General features: G+C 38.0%; 1 protein-coding gene across 1 annotated transcript in view; it reads left to right on the forward strand.

Annotated features, from left to right (window-relative positions):
• The window catches only part of MYO3A (myosin IIIA), a 231,609-nt gene that overhangs the window by 89,460 nt on the left and 121,743 nt on the right, over positions 1-20,406 (forward strand). The window contains exons 11-15 of the mRNA XM_032848954.1: positions 10,635-10,734; positions 12,390-12,506; positions 13,721-13,825; positions 13,932-14,015; positions 18,550-18,752. Coding sequence (XP_032704845.1) covers positions 10,635-10,734; positions 12,390-12,506; positions 13,721-13,825; positions 13,932-14,015; positions 18,550-18,752 — 609 coding nt within the window. The remainder of the gene's footprint in view (positions 1-10,634; positions 10,735-12,389; positions 12,507-13,720; positions 13,826-13,931; positions 14,016-18,549; positions 18,753-20,406) is intronic.

Consider the following 20,406-nt stretch of genomic DNA (forward strand, 5'->3'; position numbering starts at 1 on the left):
TGAACATTTAGTAAAACAAACTATTCACTCCTTTATCCAAGAAACATTTTGAGAACCTACCATTTGCAAGAATCTGGCCTAGGAGTAAGGGGTAGATCAGTCAACAGATCAAAAAAAACAAAAAACAAAAAATAAAACAAAACATAACCTAGTGTGGAGCTTACATTATCAAAGGGAAAACTTAGACAAAGAATAAAATAAGTCAGTAATGAGGTAGCATGTTAGATGGCAGTGTGCGCTGGAGTAAGTATAGAGAAAGGGAAGGAGGATTTCGAGTCCTGGCAGGGGTCGGGGGAGTGGGTCTACAGGTGGAGGCAGAGTCTGGAGGCCTCTGAGGCAGGAGTGTGCCAGGTGTTGGAAGCCCTGCCAGGAGGGGGGCAGGGGAACAGCGTTAGGAGACAAGGTCTGACATAGCGGGGTAGGGTTGAGTGGGTTTACGTGGGACCTTTCTCTGGGTGACATGGGACCATTGGAGGGCACTGACCAGGGAGTCACCTATCTGACGTTCTAAAAGGTCACTGTCACTATTTGTAATAATCCAAGTAAAGAATAGTGGGGGCTTGATCTTCAAGGAATAGGAGTAGAGCTTTTACCTCAGAAATAGACATTTGAGGTCTGATTGAATACCTCTCTGTTGAGGCATTAGAAGGAGAGCAGAATAGTTTAGTTGTAAGAAATAACACCACCACCACCACCTCCACCCTGTATCAAATCAGCAGCCCCGGGAAACCTTTCTAAGCTGTTCTTACATGTTTTCTGTAGCTTTCATGACCTCCGATTTGTTTTTCCCCTGCCTTTCTTACTGTTCCCAACCTCAGTCAACAGGCCATCCTCTCCTCACTGGAGATGGAGAGAAACGGAGCCCCAACAAAGTTTAAGGAGAAGAAAACAAAGTAATCTGGTGATGGCGTGGATATAGGAGGTGAGAGGGAGGCAGATCTCTGGCATGTGCAGCCAATCAGATGGGGGGTCAGTCAGTGAGACAAGAAACCCCGGAGAAGTTCTAGGCTTCCTTACAGAAGTCCATGCTTTGCTTTCTGGACATTTGAAATTTGAATGCATGGAAGAGGTCTGTGTTTCTCAACAATCATGCCCTCTCCAACCTAGTTTCCTCAGCCTCCAGCCTCTCCCACACTAGCGTTCTGCATTCTGGCTGTGACAGACCGTCACTGTCGTGGGGCACCTGCCTACATTGCCCATTCCCACGTGCTGCTGCCACAGACTTGACCACCCACCAGTGACCACTGCACCTACAAACACTCTTCCTCAGCTCACGGAATCCTGCTCCTACTCAAATACCGAGACTGAGTGCCAGACCTGCAGAGCCCCATTCCCCGTTCCCCAGAAGGGAATTATTGCCTCCTTGCTATTTCTCTAATATTTGATTTTTACTTCAGTTTTGGCACTTAACCATATGCCTTGTGTTGTTTTAAATGTTTTTATAGCTCACACTTGACTGAAACTCATTGAAGGTATTCCTTTTCACCTACAGTAACCCCGCAACACTTAGGACAATGCCCGGCCCATAGCAGGGTCTCAATAAATACAGGTTGGATTGAATCGCACAGTTAGGTTTTTATTAAAATGACACTGATGTAAGAAAATTCTAAAGGGAATGTGCTTCTGAAATCAATAGCTATCCCTTTCTATAAGCATGTTTTTTTTGAACTATCAAAAAATTTTTGCCTAACAATGCTACAGTCAGGTATTTAGTATGTAGTTAAATCTAACAAATCATCGGGTGCATTTTTTAAAAATTTGATACCAAAAAAATGAAAGTTGACCCGAACAATAGCAGTGATGATTAATTAAATACCCACTAGTGTATAGAATTATAGAAACATTTAGATGTTCTTTTAAAAATATAGGTATACATCCTCATTTTAAGAAATAGTTAATATTGGGGCATCTTGATGGCTCAGTCATCTAAGTGTCTGACTTCAGTTCAGGTCATGATCCCAAGGTCCTGGGATCAAGTCCCAAGTCTGGCTCCCTGCTGAGTGGAGAGCCTGCTTCTCCCTCTCCCTCTGACCCTCCCCTTCCGCTTGTGCTCCCTCTCTTGCTCTCTCTCAAATAAAGGAATAATTTTTTTTAAAAGAAATACCCAGTATTATACTAGGAAAAATTGAAAGCTTTTATTTACACAAACTCCAAAGAATTCAGTTTGTTTCAGACAAACATGGATATCATATTAAGGTAGTGACACAGATTGAACTAGACATCTTTCTTTGACAAATAATCATTTATCCTCTCATTTATTCCATCTAATTCTATTATTATCTACTATCTCCCAGCTACTGTTTAGGTGCTTACGATATATTAGTGACCGAAAGAGACATGTAAGGTGTAAAATATTTTCACAGTTGCCAATTCTTTTTAAAATTTTTGTTCATAGAATATAATTCAGTTTTTCTTAATCATTCATTACAACTTTAATAGCTTTCAAAGTACTTAACTTACAGAGAAAGCTCTTATACACTAATTGCATGCACCTGAATTAACTGTGAATAACATGTTTTTTTGGTTTGTTTTTTGTTTTTTTGTTTTTTGTGGGTTTTTTTGGTGAGTAAAGCGATAGAAGTTTATTAAGTAAAGATACAGAAAAAGCTCTCAAGAGTGACAGGGGTCCCGACAGGGCTGCCAACAACGGCCTTTAGTTGTTGGTCTTTTGTAGAAAGCTAACCAAGGAAACTTATAACATTTACATCCCTATTGATAGCACCTTCAGTGGTCTGGTTATTCTTTGTTGGCCACAACTGATTACCAAAGACATCCACCCCACACGACCCACCCTGCACCCATGTGAGCAAATATAGTTTTGTCCATTAATTGAGTAGAATTTGAGGCAAAAACCAGTGCTACTGGATTTTAGCACATTCTTCTTCAAAAATGAATCTGTGCAAACATATCAGGCCTAGCTCAACTTATCTTAACTTTTTTGCTTATACGTGTATTGTTAACTGTTCCGTCAGGATGTGTGTGCTCTGTGTGGTCACAGACCTTATCTGTTTTTTTCCTAGCTTTAGCCGAGCTCCAAATTGTCTGAGACATATTGGATGCTGCAGAAATGTAAATATTTGTTGAATGAATGAATGTAATAATAGATGTTGAAACGTATAATTTAAGGCTCTGCTTGGGGTTTGGTGTGTGTGTGTGTGTGTGTGTGTGTGTGTGTTTGAGAGAGAGAGAGAGAGAGAGATTTGGGGGGAAAAAGCCTAACAAACCAGAACAGGAATGGAGATGTCATATCAATCACCTGGTTCATTGTGTTTTGATACAAGGTTGGACATGTCACAGGCTTGCTGACCTCACTTTTCATAATTCTTAAAATGAAAGGAAATTGGACTGTTATATATTTAACTGTTCTTTTCACTCTTATGCCCTTTGATCTCATGTACTGTTAACTGAGTTGCTTTTTCTATGTTAAGCTAATTTTAAAGCTGAACAAGGATATAATTGACTCAACTAGTCATATATCAATGCCGCATAAAAGAGTACAAAAGTGAGTCACTCGCTATTGCTATTTTGTTATGACAGCTGGAACTATTTTCGTGTGTGTGTGTGTGTGTGTGTGTGTGTGTGTTTGTTTTTCTGCCTTGTTGTCTCCATACTGTGTAAGGCCCAACCAAGTGACAGCAGTGCTGACCGTGCTTTCCAGAGCAGCCCATCGTGATAGCCTTGTCTAACAGGAGCTGACAGTGCAGGCATACAGATAGGGCAGAAGTATGGAGGGGCAAGTCCAGTGGCCACGGGGGTTCTTCTCCAGTTTAATGGACCTGGCAAAGAGCAGCACTCGGTCCTGATCAGCAAGAGGTGGGAGGGAGGTTTGCGGGAACCCAGATGTGCTAGACAGCTGTGTAGCTTCTCGCTGTGAACCGAACTAAACTTCAGCTCTGTTCTGTAAAGTCAGCCTAAGACACTGCTCAACACTGTTCAAAACACTGCTATGAGAATAGGGAGGAGGGGAAAAAGAAGAGTTTGCTTATTTCCCTGTCATCTGACAGAATGCCTAATTCCTGCTGAGCTACTACCCTCTGGGTATACATAGGATTTAATAATAAATACGGTGAAATCCTTCACAAGACCCGGGCCCAAATTCTTCCCATTTCTTGCTCGGTTTGAGCTGAGCCCAGTGCCACGTTTTTACAATTCGCGTTTGTTGAAGGCAGAAGGGTATCTGTGAAATGAGAAGAGGATGGAGACAGCTAAATATAAAGTTAGTATAAATATACATTTAAGGGGCACCTGGGTGGCTCAGATGGTTGTGTCTGTCTTCGGCTCAGGTCATGATCCCAGGGTCCTAGGATCAAGTCCCTCATCAGGCTCTCTGCTCCGCGGGGAGCCTGCTTCTCCCTCTCCCTCTACTGCTCCCCCTGCTTGTGCTCTCTCTCTCTCAAATAAATAAATAAAATCTTTAAAATATATATATATATATAAATTTAAAATATAATTAAATCTAAATTAAAAGTAAATATTAAATGTAAATATAAATATAGATGAGGCTTGAACCCATAACCATAAAAATAATGGTTAAAATTTATTAACCATAGCAGGTGCTGAATGAATCACTTTACATACGTTATGTAACTTCACCCCATAACAGCCTTATGAAATAGACTTGCATTATTCCCATCTTATGTCTGAGAAAGCGGAGTGAGTTACATGCCCAGGGTCACATGGCTAATAAGTGACAAAACCACAACTGAAATAACAGTAGCTGTTATGTATTAGACATTTTCATATGCCCATTCCAAATAAGCAGTTTCCATGAAATATTCTATTTTACTTAGCCTCACAAACTCTTTTGGTGTTTGCTGTGAGCATTCTGATTCTAGAGCCCGTGCTCCTGGTGTTACTTTGGTATCATGAATAATACCACAATCCAAACCAAGGCAACTTGGTTTCAGAGTAACTTTTGATTTTCCATCAACTATCTCAGAATTCAATTCCATGTCTAATAATTTATCAGTCAATCCATAATCTACCTTGACTTTATACCCATTATCGCTACTGGCCCAATCATGCCCTGAATCCGTCAGCCTCTCTACCCTTGAGTTGAAGAGAAATCTTAATAGAGGAGTCATGTTCTAGAGTAGAGCCAAGCCAACTCCACAATCACCCTGATAAAGTCTTTGTAAGTGACAAACAAAGCAAAACCACGAGTTTTTCAGAGTCACAGAAAATGGTTCCTCATTTTCTCTTTGTAATGAAGCAATTGCCCATCTTCTGGGTAATACACCTAATCAATACACAGAACTATGAAGCCCATTAGGTTAAAAATTATAGAATTCCAGGTCTGGAAGAGTCAACAGAGATTATATGATTCAGCTATTTTAACACCATCAGTCTAGGTAAGATTATTAGCTTTCAGTATTTTCTGGTGATAACATGTCTTTTTAGGAATGATAGTGATGGATTTATCTTCCCAAATCAAAATAGAAAAGCCTAAAAATGTATGTGTTCAGTACAATTTCACTATCCTAATATCTCATGAGATCTCATTTTCAGTGTTCTTTTTATTGAATTTCAAAAGTTCTTGAAATATTAAACATATTAATTCTTTGTCCATCATACACACTGCAAATTTTTTAATTTTCCTTATAACTTAGGTTTTTATTATACTCATTTATTAAAATTGTTATCTTGCCAAATCTATCCCATATTTTTATTCTCTTTTCTATCTTATCATACTTACAAATTCCATTCCTACCCCATTATTATTATTATACAACTTTTCTGTATCTTCTCCTAGAACTTTTATGAGTGTTTTTTTAAATCTGTAAGTTTGTTAATACACTTGGGCTTTATTTTTACATAAGGTACATGATTCCCAAATTTTTAACTAGCTGTTCCAGCACAATTTCTTGAATTTTTTTCTTTCTCTACTAATTTGAAATGCCACATTTATAATATGTTCTTAGAATGTATGACCCTAAATTATAAGATATTTACTACTAGAATTCTAACTTTTCTTGGCTGTCCTAAGTGTGATGATGTTTAGTTGATAATGTTTGTTTTTAGAGTACAATAAAATGATTTTTTTCCTTGACTAGAATATGCTACTCCACTCTGTTCTTTCAAGGCTCCCCCTCTTGATTAAAATGTTTCTTTAACTTCCCATTACGGCTGGAGTCCAGGCTCACTGGGCACCAGGGTCGCTCTCACTGTTTCAGTGACAGGGCCCTTCCTGGGCATGTCCTATAGCCTGTCTTCAGGGCTCCACACGTGCTTCTCCCTCTTTTCCCAGCAGATAACACCCTGACAACCTCTCCACACTTGGGTACATACATACCAAAGCTAAATTTCATATTTTCCATTAAAACTGTGAATCACAGGTGGCACCTGGGTGGCTCAGTCAGTTAAGCATCTGACTCTTGATTTCAGCTCAGGTCATGATCCCAGGGTTGAGATCAAACCCCGCATCAGGCTCCACACTGAACGTGGAACCTGCTGAAGATTCTCTCTCTCTCTCCCCTTCTGCTCCCCCCACCCCATTCTCACTCTCTCTCTCTCTCAAAACCAAAAAGAACCTGTGAATCATGGAATTTAATTCTGTGGATATTGGTAAGAGGTTTGAAAAACGGTAGGTCAAGTAGGTTCTGGTGTCAGCTGACTTATTGAAAGGTTTGCCAGAAATCATGGGATATGAACTAAAAGGGAAGGACAAGGTTTGGTTACACTGAGAGAGATTATGTTTTGCACACTGGCTAGTTGGGTATTTCATACTTCTGTATCCTTGATACCAGGCATAGAAAGATGAATAATTCTTGGTCTCTGTCCATAAGTTTCTCCTAGTCTGGTTAAAAATGGTAACATACCTAGTTAAAGGTGAAAGTTTCCCTGCTAGGGGTACATTCTCTCTCTTGAAAGTCCTGCAACAGCTTCAGAGAGGGTGAAACTTGAGCCTGACTTTGCATGATAAGTAGAACTTCAGAGACATGGAAGGAAACTAATTCCAGGCAAAGAAAATGGAATGAATGAAGCACTGAATCTCAGAATAATTGGCATATTGGAGAATGTTCTGTACAGAGATGATGGTTGATGATGCTGGAAAAGCTCTTCGAGACAAGGCTGTGAAGAGACGTGGATTCCATGCCAAGAAGTCTTTAAGTCATGCTGTAGAAAATGGGGAGTCCTTGGAGGCTTTCAATCATTACAATAACAACATCTTTTCTAAGTTTTTGGAAACTAATACCAGAAGCATCAAGGAGGAAGAATTCATAGGAGTGGATGGATTCACAGGAGTATTAGCCAGCCAAATATTGATCTCCCAATTCTTCACCACCTGCTTCTTGTAATTCTCGAGGAATAGTCTTTAGCTGCCAAATTAACCTATAAAAAACAGATGAAAAATTCAGGGTTCTTCACTTTAATTAAATGGATAATTAGACTTATTTTTCTGTTTTCTCAAAAATAATATGAGTCTCTTTGGAAATAGGGGCGTAAGTAAGATGATACCTATTGAATTCAGCAAATACTGAGACCAACTATGTAGAACTTCTGTGCCAGAAACTGTGTGGGGTATACTCTGACTTACTTTATTCAACTAATGCTTATTGAGAACCTACTATGTTTTAAAATAATCTGCTTGTTCCCCAGATACAGTTGGTGGGGGGGGAACCAAAGACACATAATAGTCTCATGTATCTTGGAATTTACAGTGTAGTAAGGTATTCAAATAGTAACTAAATTATCCATACCAATAAGGGCATATCTGTGAATGTTTATAAATGCCATAAAGATGGAAGAACCCAAGAATTGAAAATAAGAGTACAACTATCCTTATTAGATACAAGTCCTTTATTGGATATGTGATTTGCTAATATTTTCTCCAAGTCTGTGGCTTTCCTTTTGTTCTCTTAACAGTATGTTTTGTAGAGCAGAAGTTTTTAATTTTAATGAAGTCCAACTTATTGATTTTTTCTTTTATGGATGGTGGTTTTCGTGCTGTATCTAAAAATTCATTCCAAACCCAAGGTTATCAAGGTATTCTCCTATGTTTTCTTCTAGGAGTTTTATAATTTAGCATTTTACATTTAGGTCTGTGATCCATTTGGGTTAATTTTTGTTAAAGGGGCCTGGTTAGTGTCTAGATTTTTAAATTTTTGCATATGGATGTCCAGCTTTTCCAGCTCCATAGGTTGAAGAGATTTCCTCATCCCGGGGAACTTCTCAGTCTAGTAAAGGGAGTAAGACCCATATACAAATGATTGGTTGAAGTGATCGAACTAAAATATTTGTTCTGAAGGTTGTATAGAATTATGCTGAGAAGCTTTAAAGAGGTGGCATTTGAGGTGAGCTGTGAAAAATGAATAAAGTTTCATCACACAGGTGGAGCTGAGGAGGAACTAATATAAATGAAGGACGAATCTTACTGACTGTAATGTTGAGAAGAGTGTGGAAGGCAAAGGTGGCAGTGGGGTGGGAGGCCATAGTGGTAGTGGGATGCAATATGGTGGAGGTGATGGCGGTGAGAAATGGTTTATTCTAGATAGAGTTTGTCAGTAGAGCTGATAAAATTTGTATATGGATTGCATGAAGGATATGAGAAAAAAGAAGATCCAAGGACCACTTGAACAATCAGAAGAGGGGAGTCACCGCCTCCTGGGATGAGAATCATGGGGCAGCAGCAGGTTTGGGGCTGCGTATTCAGGAGCATGGTTTGGGATGTCTTAAGCCTGCCAATTAGACTTCCAGCTGAAGTGTCGAGTAAGCATTTGGATGCTTAAGCCTGAAGATCAGCAGAGTTGTCAGTGTGTGGGTGGTAGTTAAAGCAGGAAGTGAATGTAGATAGAGAAGAAAAAAACTGCAAGGATTGAAGCTCCGGAGATCCCAAATGTAATTGAAAGATGAGGAGGAACCAGAAAATGATTCTCAGATGGAGATGCCAGTGAGGCAAGGAAAAGAATTAAGAGAGGTGTACAAGACACCAAAACAAGTGTATTTAAGAAGTTGGTCAGTGCTGCCAGTCTGTTAAATAAAATGAGGTCTTAGACTTACCCATTGGACTTAGCAGTGTGAGGCCATTAATGTTCCTAACAGAAGCTGTTTCCATGGGGTGAGAGATGGCAGCCTGACTGAAACAAGTTTTCCTACTGGATGGAAAGAAATTAAGTATAGATAATTCTTAGGAGGACTTTTGTTATAAAGCAAGGAAATAGAATAGTAGATGGGGGAAAAATGGAAGTCAAGGAAAGGTGTTGTGCTTGTTTCTTTTGAGACTTTTGAGACAAGTACTATGATAGCTGAGAGGAAAAATTGAGGGACGTTAGGATGAGAGAGGAATCAGTGGTGTCCTTGAGTAAGTGAAAGAAGGTAGATCCAGTGAACCAGAGGAAGGGCTGGCCGAGGGTAGAGGGGGGACAGTTTATCAATAGTGACTTAATTCTTTTTCTTTTTTTTTTAAGAGGGAGAAAGAGCATAAGCAGGGGAGAGGGGTATAGAGAGAGGGAGAAGCAGACTCCCCACTGAGCAGGGAGCCTCATGAAGGCCTCTATCCCCGACACTGGGATCATGACCTGAGCCAAAGGCAAACATTTAACTAACTGAGCCATCCAGGCATCCCAATAGTGACTTAATTTTAAAACAACCAGTGTTGACAGGAATGTGGAGAAAAAGGACACCTCGTGCACTGGCGGTGGGAACGCAAACTGGTGCAATCACTGTGGAAGACAGTACGGAAGTTCCCCCCAAAACTAAAAATAGACCTACCATATAATCCAGTAATCACACTACTGGGTATTTACCCAAAGAATACAAAAATACTAATTCAAAGGGATACATGCACCCCCGTGTTTGCTGTAGCATTATTTACAATAGCCAAAGTCTGGAAGCAGCCCAAGTGTCCATCAGTAGATGAGTGGAAAAAGAAGATCTGGTATTATCCAGCCATTAAAAAGAATGAAGTCTTGCCATTGAGGACAACATGGATGGAGCTAGAGAGTTTATATAATACTAAGTGAAGTAAGCCAGTCAGAGAAAGACAAATAACACATGATTTCACTCATACATGGAACTTAAGAAACAAGACGAACAAAGGGAAAAAAGGGACAAACCAAAAACAGACTCTTAACTATAGACAACAAACTGGTGGTGGTAGCCAGAGGCAGGTGAGTGGGGTGTGGCTGAATTAGGTGAAGGGGATTAAGAGCACTTTTATGGTGATGAACACTGAGTCATATATGGAATTATTGAATCACTATATTGTACGTCTGAAATGAATGCAACACCATATGTTAACTACACTGGAATTAAAGTTTAAAAAAAATAGTGACTTAATTCACCATTGGGAATCTTATGAATTCACATCTCTCTGACTCACCACTTTGTAACAGATTAAATCACAATGTGGAGGAAGCTTTAAAGCAAATTTTATATGGGAGAGTTCTTGATAGAAATAATGAACTCTTTTCATCATCGGTGAAGGAAGTTTGACATGTTGTAATTTTCCTATAGAGAGGAGAAAACAGACCAAATATATTAGGCTATTTTCTGGGAAATGGTTAGCGTTGAATTTAGGAAAATCAGCTTTATAGAAGTTTTGTAGTCTCATATGTATCTAAAACTTACCTCCACTGTGATCAGTAATAAGTTCTCAAGTCCGAAGGGGTTTCTCTCTTTATACTGCTCTACAGACATGAACGCATTCACACCAAGAAAAGTAACTTCAATAGATCACTAATGTCCAGTCTGAAGGATGTAGACGATTTGGCAACCCTAGAAGTTTTGGATGAGGTAAGAGACTCAGTTTAATTAAACCTAAACATTCTAGATTTTGTTTAATTTATAGAAGTGATATGCTCAGGAGGCTGTTGGAATATCTATAAGCTTTGCTTGTCTCTTGGCTTCCTGATTATCTCTCCTATCTTCACTTTGAATATGTATAACTCAGATTTCCAGATCTCTTCAGCCTGATGTCCATCTTCCTTTCTTTCGTTCCCTTTCTTTCTTTCTTTCTTTCTCTTATATTGTCAAATTACAAAGGTTTGGATTCCCACTAGCGTGAGTTGCTTATAAGTTATAGACCCTTCCTCCCCTGAATTCATTCTGGGAGTCTCAGAGGGATGATATACTGAGGTCAGAAAATGGTCTGCCTCCTACAATCTCCACAGAGCATTTTTTCTATTTTCTCTTCTGCTCTATTTTCTCTTCTGCTATTTTCCCTGTATTTTCTCTTCTGCTACACTCTCAGTGGCTGTACCCAGAGGCCTCTAGGAAACCCTGAGAGCCTGTCTCTCTTACGATGGCCATTGTCCCCCTCATGGGATCCCAAAGTCCCTACTCAGAATTCTGCTTGAAACTCCTCTTATCCCAGTGACCTCAGAACTATTTCAAGCATCTCTTGTGAAGGTACAAATACAAGCCAGTAAATTACAGTTTCAGTCTCCCTTCCCCTCATCTCCCTTTATTCTGGATAATCAGATCATTAGAGAAATAAATAGCTCCTTTTCAGTAAAAGGTTAGGATCTCTATCCTGCCTGATCAACAGTGTTCTTTAAATACATCTAATAAATGCCTGAGATTTGCTTAGAAATTCAACAAATCAGGAGACATTTTCTGAACAGAGGTAGTCATTTGGTAAATTTAGGGTTGCTTAAACAACTCGAGTACTTCCTCAAAATAATCTTTCTTGAGAACATCAGACATCTTGTAATCAAGTAGTGTTTGCAAGTCAAAGATTGCCAGCACCTTTATAAATCTTTTCATACCAATTTCTCTAATGATAGGAGTTTCTAGGCTTATGGATTATAAAGAAGACTTTGCTCGTCATACTGATGACCTATATGTTAGACACGGGGCTTGTTTGTTTCTGTTGTCTGTGCTTTTGTTTTCTTCTCATTTTTGGGCTATGATCTGCTCTCCTCTTCTGTCACACTGTAAATGATGATTTCTGACACTATTAGAATTGATTTCATGTACTCACAATTTATCAACTATGAAAGTTACTTTTCGGAACTTTTTGCTGTGTCTCATAAAGCCAAATGTCTCAGCAAAGGGCTAGGATGTTCTACAGAACCACTAAATAACCTTGATTTTCAATAAAGTCATGTTCTCTGTATCCTCCCCTTCCTTTTCTATTGGTCTTTCTCTTTATGTCGTCTTCTGCATTTACTTATTTTCTGGAAGGTTCTCTATACATAATACCCATGTAATATCTCACATGACCTTTGGAAAACATGGAGAACAGTGCCGTCCCTCTATGGCCCTCAAAACAGAAAATGTCTGTCAGGTGGAAAGATACTTGCTGACCCAGTGTTGGACTCCGTGTGTCTATTCCTTTCTGATCCTCAGTCCAAATTCCAGATGTTTAATTTATTACTGTCTATATTTTAAGTTGTAAGTGACCTTAAATGATTTTTAAGAAAAAAGTTCTTTTTGTTTTATTTTAGAATACAGTCTCAGAACAACTTGAGAAGTGTTATTGCAGAGATCAGATTTATATGTATGTGGGAGATATACTCATTGCTCTGAACCCTTTTCAGAGTCTGGGTCTTTATTCCACACAGGTATGTGGCCTGGTTTGCATTCTTCTACTTTGTACTAATAATTATATTATTCAGATTTTAAATTAATTTAGATGAGGCCGAAGATAATTTCATTCAGTGCCTTGAAAACACAAGTACTTACTGCTAAAACAGAGAGATGGAAAAAATAGGAGGTGAATCAATCTGGATGTGGTTCCTGGTCTTCCTTCCTCCAAAACTCTATGGCAGAAGGGTGACTACTTCCAGTCACTGGTAACTGGTCTATATGATGCATCATAATGATAAACAGATACCTGCGAAAGTGCAGGGTATTGTCTCCCCCTGAACCAAGTATGGGAGAGTCAAGAGTATAATTACATTGTCTCACAGGTAATATATACTTAGTGGCTATGAAACTTGTCATTATGAATTTAAAAATTCCTTTTGACATATTGGTTTTTAGTATCAGGTAGAGTGTGTTTTATGAATGTGAGTATATAATTATCCATTATTCAAGCCCTAATGGTTTAAATATAGAACAGGTTTCTGGAATTGAGTTAAGCTGTCTTTCATTTTTAATTGGACCTATTCTCTTTTAGCAATTTGTGTATTCTAGAAAATCAGTTAATATTATGATTAATAGCTTTTTTATATGTGAGAAGTAAATAATTCTCTCATTCTCTACCACCTTAAAATTTATAAGAATAATGGTAAATTAATGAGCCTTGAACTTAAGTTCCAGAAATCTGGGCTTTCATTAAATTCTGTTATCAGTTAACTTGGTGATTTGGACAAGTCAAATGACAGACTATATGTCAAGTGATGTGAAAAGAAAAAAGTGGTGATCGTATGTCAGATAGGATTATATCCAGGGAATAGTCAACAAAATGATACCTGGTGTTCTTATTTATAGTATCTTTTTATTTAAAGAGATAATAGTATTTTGAAACATTAAGTTCTGCTTTGGAAGTGGTTATGCACTTTCAGGAGTCTCCTTTTAAATACTGCTACCAGAGTGATATATGCTATTATGTTACATCACATATATGGGCTCTTTTATGTCAAGCTTTTATTTTATATAGTTGTGCATATATGTGTGTATAGTACGTGTGTGGAGTGTGTGTCATGTTTTGGTGAAAATGTATTTTGACTTGTGTTTTGCTTTAAAAAATTGGCAGTTCTGCCTGTAAATAATCTAGGACTTAAACAAAAACAAAAAGAAAAGCCCCACAAAATGTGTTCTTTTTAACCTTTAGCATTCCAAACTATATATTGGAGCAAAGAGAACTGCCAATCCTCCTCACATTTTTGCAGTGGCTGACTTAGGATACCAGTCAATGGTAACAAACAATTCAGATCAGGTAAGGAGAGTCTCACATCTTAGAAATTCCCCTCTTAGCTTCTCGTGTGTGAGCCACATCTTGTGAGGATAAAGTCTTCTCATGGTTTCCTTTTCTTATTGTGCAGTGCATTGTTATTTCTGGAGAAAGTGGTGCTGGAAAGACAGAAAGTGCTCATCTTTTGGTTCAACAGCTGACGGTTCTTGGAAAGGTACAATGTTTTCTCTATCCTAACAGAAATATTTGTTATATTTCAAAGCCTAATATAGCTGATTAGATTAATGTTCACTGATTCCCACATTAAATAAGGTACAGAAATTATAAAACACGTTTGCTGTCTTCTGTGAGTTTAAAATATAACAAACAGTAGAAAAAATGTATGCTCCGTTCTGAGGGTATTCTAACTTTTGTCACTCTTAGTAGGGAAGGCTTTATAAATGTGATTTTCTCCCTTTTTAGCCCAAGTAAATTTACTGAATACTCTCTTTACTTTTTTCCTTTTGTTGCTTGCAGGTTCATATACAAAAATCAATTGTATTTATATATGTTATATACATTATAAACGTATATATAATACAAAAGTTAATTTGCAAAATAGATATATATATCTCAGCAATAATCAACTCATTGAAAACTGAAATTTAGAAGTCTCATTTACAATAGCACCAAAAAGTTAACTATTTCAATCGAAGTCTTGTAAAACATATATGGAATTTGTATGCTGAAAAGTAGAAAAAACTGATAAAAGAAATCATAGGATACCCCAATAAATGGAGAGATATACCATGTTTATGGATTAAAACACCCATATTATTACGCCACATCATCACAAATTAATCTGTAGATTCAGTGCTGTTACAATAAAAATCCCAGCAGGATTTTTTTTTTTTAAATTGTCAAGCCGAGTTAAAAAATTATATGGAAAGGCAAAGGAGCTATAATAATCAATTTTGAAAAAGAACAAGGTTGGAGGACTAATACTATCTGATTTTCAGACTTACTGTAAAGCTACAATAGTTATATTCAACATTAAAAGCATAATCCTCAAAGGAAAAAATTAGATTTCACCAAAATTAAGAACTTCTTCTACTCTCTGAATGACATTTATAAGCAGATGAAACCACAAGGTACATCCTCAAAGAAACTATTTGCAAGTCACATATCTGATAAAATACTTGCATCCTTAAAGCATATATTGTAAAAAAAAAAAAATCTTAAAAACTCAATAATAAGAGATCAAATAACAAAAAAAATGAACAAAAGAGCATATCAACTATTCTTAAATAACAAAATATATTAAAAAATAAACAGAGGATTTGATTATTACGTCACCAAAGACAATATGTAGATGGCAAATAAACAAATGAGATGTTCTTGGGGCTCCTGGGTGGCTCAGTGGGTTAAGCCTCTGCCTTTGGCTCAGCTCCTGATCCCAGGGTCCTGGGATGGAGCCTGCTTCCCCCCGCCCCCGCCTGCCTCTGCCTACTTGTGATCTCTCTCTCTCTGTCAAATGAATAAATAAAATCTTTAAAAAATAAAAAGAAAACATGTTCAACATCAGTTGTCATTAGGGAAATGCAGATTAAAACACAGTGGGACATCACTATCCACCTATTAAAATGGTTACATTTTTTGTTAAGTCTAACAGTACCAACAGCCAAGAAGGACGTGGAGTAGCTAGAACTGTTGTATGTGCTGGTGAAATGCAAAATAGTGCAGTCACTTTGGAAAACAGCTTGGAAGTTTTTTAAAAAATTAAACCACACTTACTGTACAGCCCAGCAATCCTACGTATTTATCCACACAAAATGAAAACTCATGTTTACACAAAAACCACAAACAAGTATCTATAGTGGCTTTATTTGTAATCTCCAGGAGTGGGTAAACAAACCGGTACATGTGTACAGTGTAATATTGCCCAGTAACAAAAAGGAGCAAAGAATGATACATGGAGTGAATCTCATTAGATGAGACTTGGATGAAGTTCAGACGCATTGTGCTTAGTCAAAGAAGTCAGATCCAGATTACAGACTATATGATTCACTTTATATGTCATTCCTGAAAAGTGAAAATTGTAGAGACAGAAAACAGATCAGTCATTTTCAGAGGCTGGGGAGGAAGGGAGGTGTTGGCTACAGAGGGTAATGATACAGTTTTGGGGAGTGATGGAACTGTCCAATGTGTGGACTGTAGTAAGGATTATATAGTTCTATATGTTTATAAAAACTCTTAGGGAACACCTGGGTGGCTCAGTTGGTTAAGCATCTGTCTTTGGCTCAGGTCATGATCTCAGGGTCCTGAAATCGACCCCCGCGTTGGACTCCCTGCTCAGTGGGGAGTCCGATTATCCCTCTCCCTCTCCCTGTGCTCTTTCTTGCTCTCTCTGTCTCTCAAATAAATAAAACCTTAAAAAATTATCTATTAAAAACATTTAGAACAGTCCTCTATAAAGGATGAAACTTATTGTATATAAAATATACCTTAATTTTTGAAAAAAGGAAGTTGATGATAGAGATTTGGCTTGATTTTCCAGATAGGGTCCTTGAAATAAGTCAAGAATTATATGTTCTTATTAGGATGACTAAAAAAACCCCAAACAAAAGAGCCCCTCAAAACCCATTGTATACAACTTATCCCTGTGAATATTTTTATTATGATCTACATAGTTATATAGCATTATGTTAAAAATTTTGCCATCACTGTGATTATAGGAATCTTATGTTACAAAGTACTGTGTGTGCTAGGACAGAACCAATCTCTCTATTAAAGGGTGAAGCCTTTTCATCTTACCAGAACTAGTGCTTAATGGAGTATAATTCATTTTCAGAATGAGTTGAAAGATTTCTGTGTTTTTATTAAAAGTCAATTAACTAATTTTAGTATTTTCAATCTCGTGTGTGGATATGGAATAGAAAAATACCTTGGTCACTGGGTTAATTTGCCCTCCACTAACCAGACCTGTGACCCCCTCACGACTGGAAGAGCCAGTAGAGACCAGGAAGCTAGTGCCCAGGACTGTCATCTCCATCCCTTTCCCATCTCACTGCCCATCCACTTTCCCCCTCCTTAATACTAGAATAAACATCACAGTGAAAAAGAGATGTAATTTTGAGGGAGGCACAGCATATAGAAGAGTTGAACCCCTGAATTAATTTACTCAAGGGCCATCCATGAGGGCCTTTGTTATTCCTTCTTGGTTTGTGGCTTGATAGAGGGTCTCGTCAAAGATGGATTAATTTGTATGTGAATTTTGTTTGTAGGGTCAGCAGACTTATTTAATCACTTTCTCTTTTCCTAGATCTAAAAATGTGACTTAATATTAATTGGGAATATATATGTATATTTTATCTCCATTCCCCAGAATCCTCCCCTTATTAGATCTTACTATATTTTTTTACTTTTCTCCTCAATAAAGATTTGCCAGATACAAAAATGGGATGTTTGGTGGAGTAAATTTACATTTGTAATATGCAGGCCTCAAAATCTTAGGAGGGCACTGCTCTTTAATACAGGCAGACAAAGATGCTTTCTCACCTTTCTCATGAGTGCAAGACCATCCCCAAACATTTTAGAAGAGCCAAGTTTGTCCCAGTGCTCATTACTGTCTTCTCACAATGTTTACTGCCTCTTTTAGAAGATACTAAAAGGCTTTATATGCCTTCAGACCCTCACTGTGAATGCCCCCTCTAGCCCATCTATGTACAGATGTGGCCTATGTTCCAGAAATACCAACTGCTCCTCTCCCTTCCTTATATAATTTGCATACCTTCAACATAGCTGATCTCAACAAGGTATTACCCTAAACATAATCTACTCGATCTAATTTCTACCAAGATGTGAATGACTGATACCTCCTTAACTGTCTTAGAGTGGAAAATGCATTCTAAAAGAGATTGATTTTTTTTAATAATTTCTTAAAAGATTTTATTCATTTATTTGACAGAGACACAGAGAGAGAGGAAACACAAGCAGGGGGAGTGGGAGAGGGAGAAGCAGGCTTTCCGTCCAATAGGGATCCCGATATGATGTGGGGCTCGACCCCAGGACCCTGGGATCATGACCTGAGCCAAGGCAGATGCTTAACAACTAAGCCACCCAGGCACTCCTAGAGGTTGATTTTTAACCAAATAAATTTCTACTTGATGGAACTCCCAGTAAAGTGGTATATAAGGAAATAATAATAATCATAACAAGCTTATTTAAGGGAAGGAATATATGAGACAGTGTAGAAGAAAATAGAAGGACAGCCAAACAGACCCGCTTCCATCCATACTTTTGAGCTCTTCTGAGTTTTCACAATAATTCCATTTCCCCTGCTTCTGAATTCAAAATAATCTTTACTCCCTGGTTTTCAGCTATAGGAGCTTCTGTGGAAGCAACAGAAGTGGTTCTGACTTTGGGGAATATTTGAATGGGCCCCAGAGAGGTAGAGGAGGAATAACAAAATGAGAGGTGTACCCCACCGTGCATAGACTGCTTACAAATTGTCTCTGTAAATCGGGCACTGAACAGAACTGTATTCAGTTGAAAAAGTATAAAACATCTCTTTGCCCCTTGAAGAAAGCAAGTGGGAACTCACCTAGAGGAAGGGAAAAGTGGGCCAGATATTGTAACATCTGGCATTATGCCAAGAATGTGCTCTCAAGACCTTTATGTCTACATGTAGTGCTTATCAATGAAGAGACATTTTATTATATACAGAATTAATTTTTTACATTAAAAATATATCTTGACATTTTCTCTAGGCTAATAACAGAACCCTGCAAGAGAAGATTTTACAAGTGAACAATTTGGTGGAAGCCTTTGGCAATGCCTCTACTATCATAAATGACAATTCCAGCCGATTTGGGAAATACTTAGAAATGAAATTTTCCTCTTCCGGAGCTGTCGTGGGAGCACAGATTTCTGAATACCTTCTGGAGAAATCGCGAGTTATCCGTCAAGCTCTGTAAGTTGGTGTCAAATATTTTTTTTTCCTGGGGAACAAGCAAAGAATGCTTTTGTTTTACTAGCAGAATGTCTTACTTATTCAAAAAACTCAGCAAAATGTTATGGATTATCCTCTATGTGAAAGGCACTTATTGTTAGAATCAAAGAGATCCCTCGGCACTGTCTTATTCTCACATATTGCGTCTAGTAGAAGAGGTAATAAATCACCTGAATTTATGATACCAGATATAAAATCTATAAACATCATAGATGCTAATAGGATAAATTGTAGAGATTTCTGAAGTAGAAGAGAATATATTTCTTTACATAAAACTAATGTGAAATTTGATTAGAAATAAGAGTCTTTTTTCTTTTTAGTGCTAGAATATATAGATAGATCTTTGTATTAATTCTATCCCTCCCATGGTTATATATAAGAGACGAAATAAAAGTCTCAGGTATGGGCTTAATTGTACTGTCCTGTTAATTTCCAGCCGATTTCAGCCACCAATACAATGTTTTGGTGTTAGGTTGACTGAGTTCCTTTTGGTAGTTTGTAGCTGAATGACAAAATTTCTCTACTGTCCTAATGATTCCAGTTATCTTTGTTATTCTTATGTGGGAACTATAGTCAAAACATTGGATTTAGTTGTTACCTTATTGTTACATTATTTTTTTAAAGTGTGGCAAGTTAGGGGCACCTGAGTGGCTCCATCATTGAGCATCTAACTCTTGAATTCAGCTCAGGTTGTGATCCCAGCATCCTAGGAACAAGCCCCACATTGAGCTCTACATTCAGCATGGAGTCTGTCCCTCTCCCTCCCTCTCTGCCCCTCTCCCCTCATGCAGGCTCTTTCTCTCTCTCTCAAATAAATAAATAAATCTTAAAAAATCTTTTTAAAAGTGTGGCAAGGTAGAGTCTTTCATTTTTCTTATGTTGGTTTTACACCAAGCATATCTACATTACTATAGAAATAGGTCTTTTGTTAAAATCATGGGAACACAAGTCTTATTATATACCAGTACATTATTAAATTTAATATAAATACCTTCAAATTTGCTACTATTCAATTTATGAATAAATTGTGAATATAAGTTGCCTGGAGTCCACCTCTTGAACTCGGCTTTCACTGTGGAAAATTATGCTTTGATCCTCAATTCAAAATACACAGGGAATGACTACGAGATGAATATTTTGTATTGCGGCTTCACCACATACATGTTAGTTCACTTTGGGTCAGTTATTTAAACCCTAAAAACCCTTCTAGGATCTGGGTTCTGCAATTTCCTATGTGTGTGTGTGATTTGAAATACTTAACCTCTCTGTACCTCAGTTTTTCATCACGAAAAGGAAAATAACAGTAGTACTTACCTCTCAGTTAAGAGGATGCCTGTGAAGTATGTAGCACGATGGATGACACGTAGGGAGAACCCCGTAAGCCTAAGCCCTTGTTAGCAGTAATAGTGTGGATAGTTGTGTGAAGCTTAGAAATGATACCTAGTGCAGTACCTGGGACCGTGAATATGCTCGGTAAATGGCAGCCACTGGTAGCACTGTGTGCCGGGTCCCCAGAACTTACTGGATATGCATTTCAGTCCCTCGGCCACCTAGAGGAACCTCGGGGGTCTCACCCAGATGGGGAGATGGAACCAGTTCTCAAAGTAATCTGTCC

Source organism: Lontra canadensis, unplaced genomic scaffold (genome assembly GCF_010015895.1).
Source record: "Lontra canadensis isolate GAN:19392208 unplaced genomic scaffold, GSC_riverotter_1.0 scaffold215, whole genome shotgun sequence".
NCBI classification, from domain to species: domain Eukaryota; kingdom Metazoa; phylum Chordata; class Mammalia; order Carnivora; family Mustelidae; genus Lontra; species Lontra canadensis.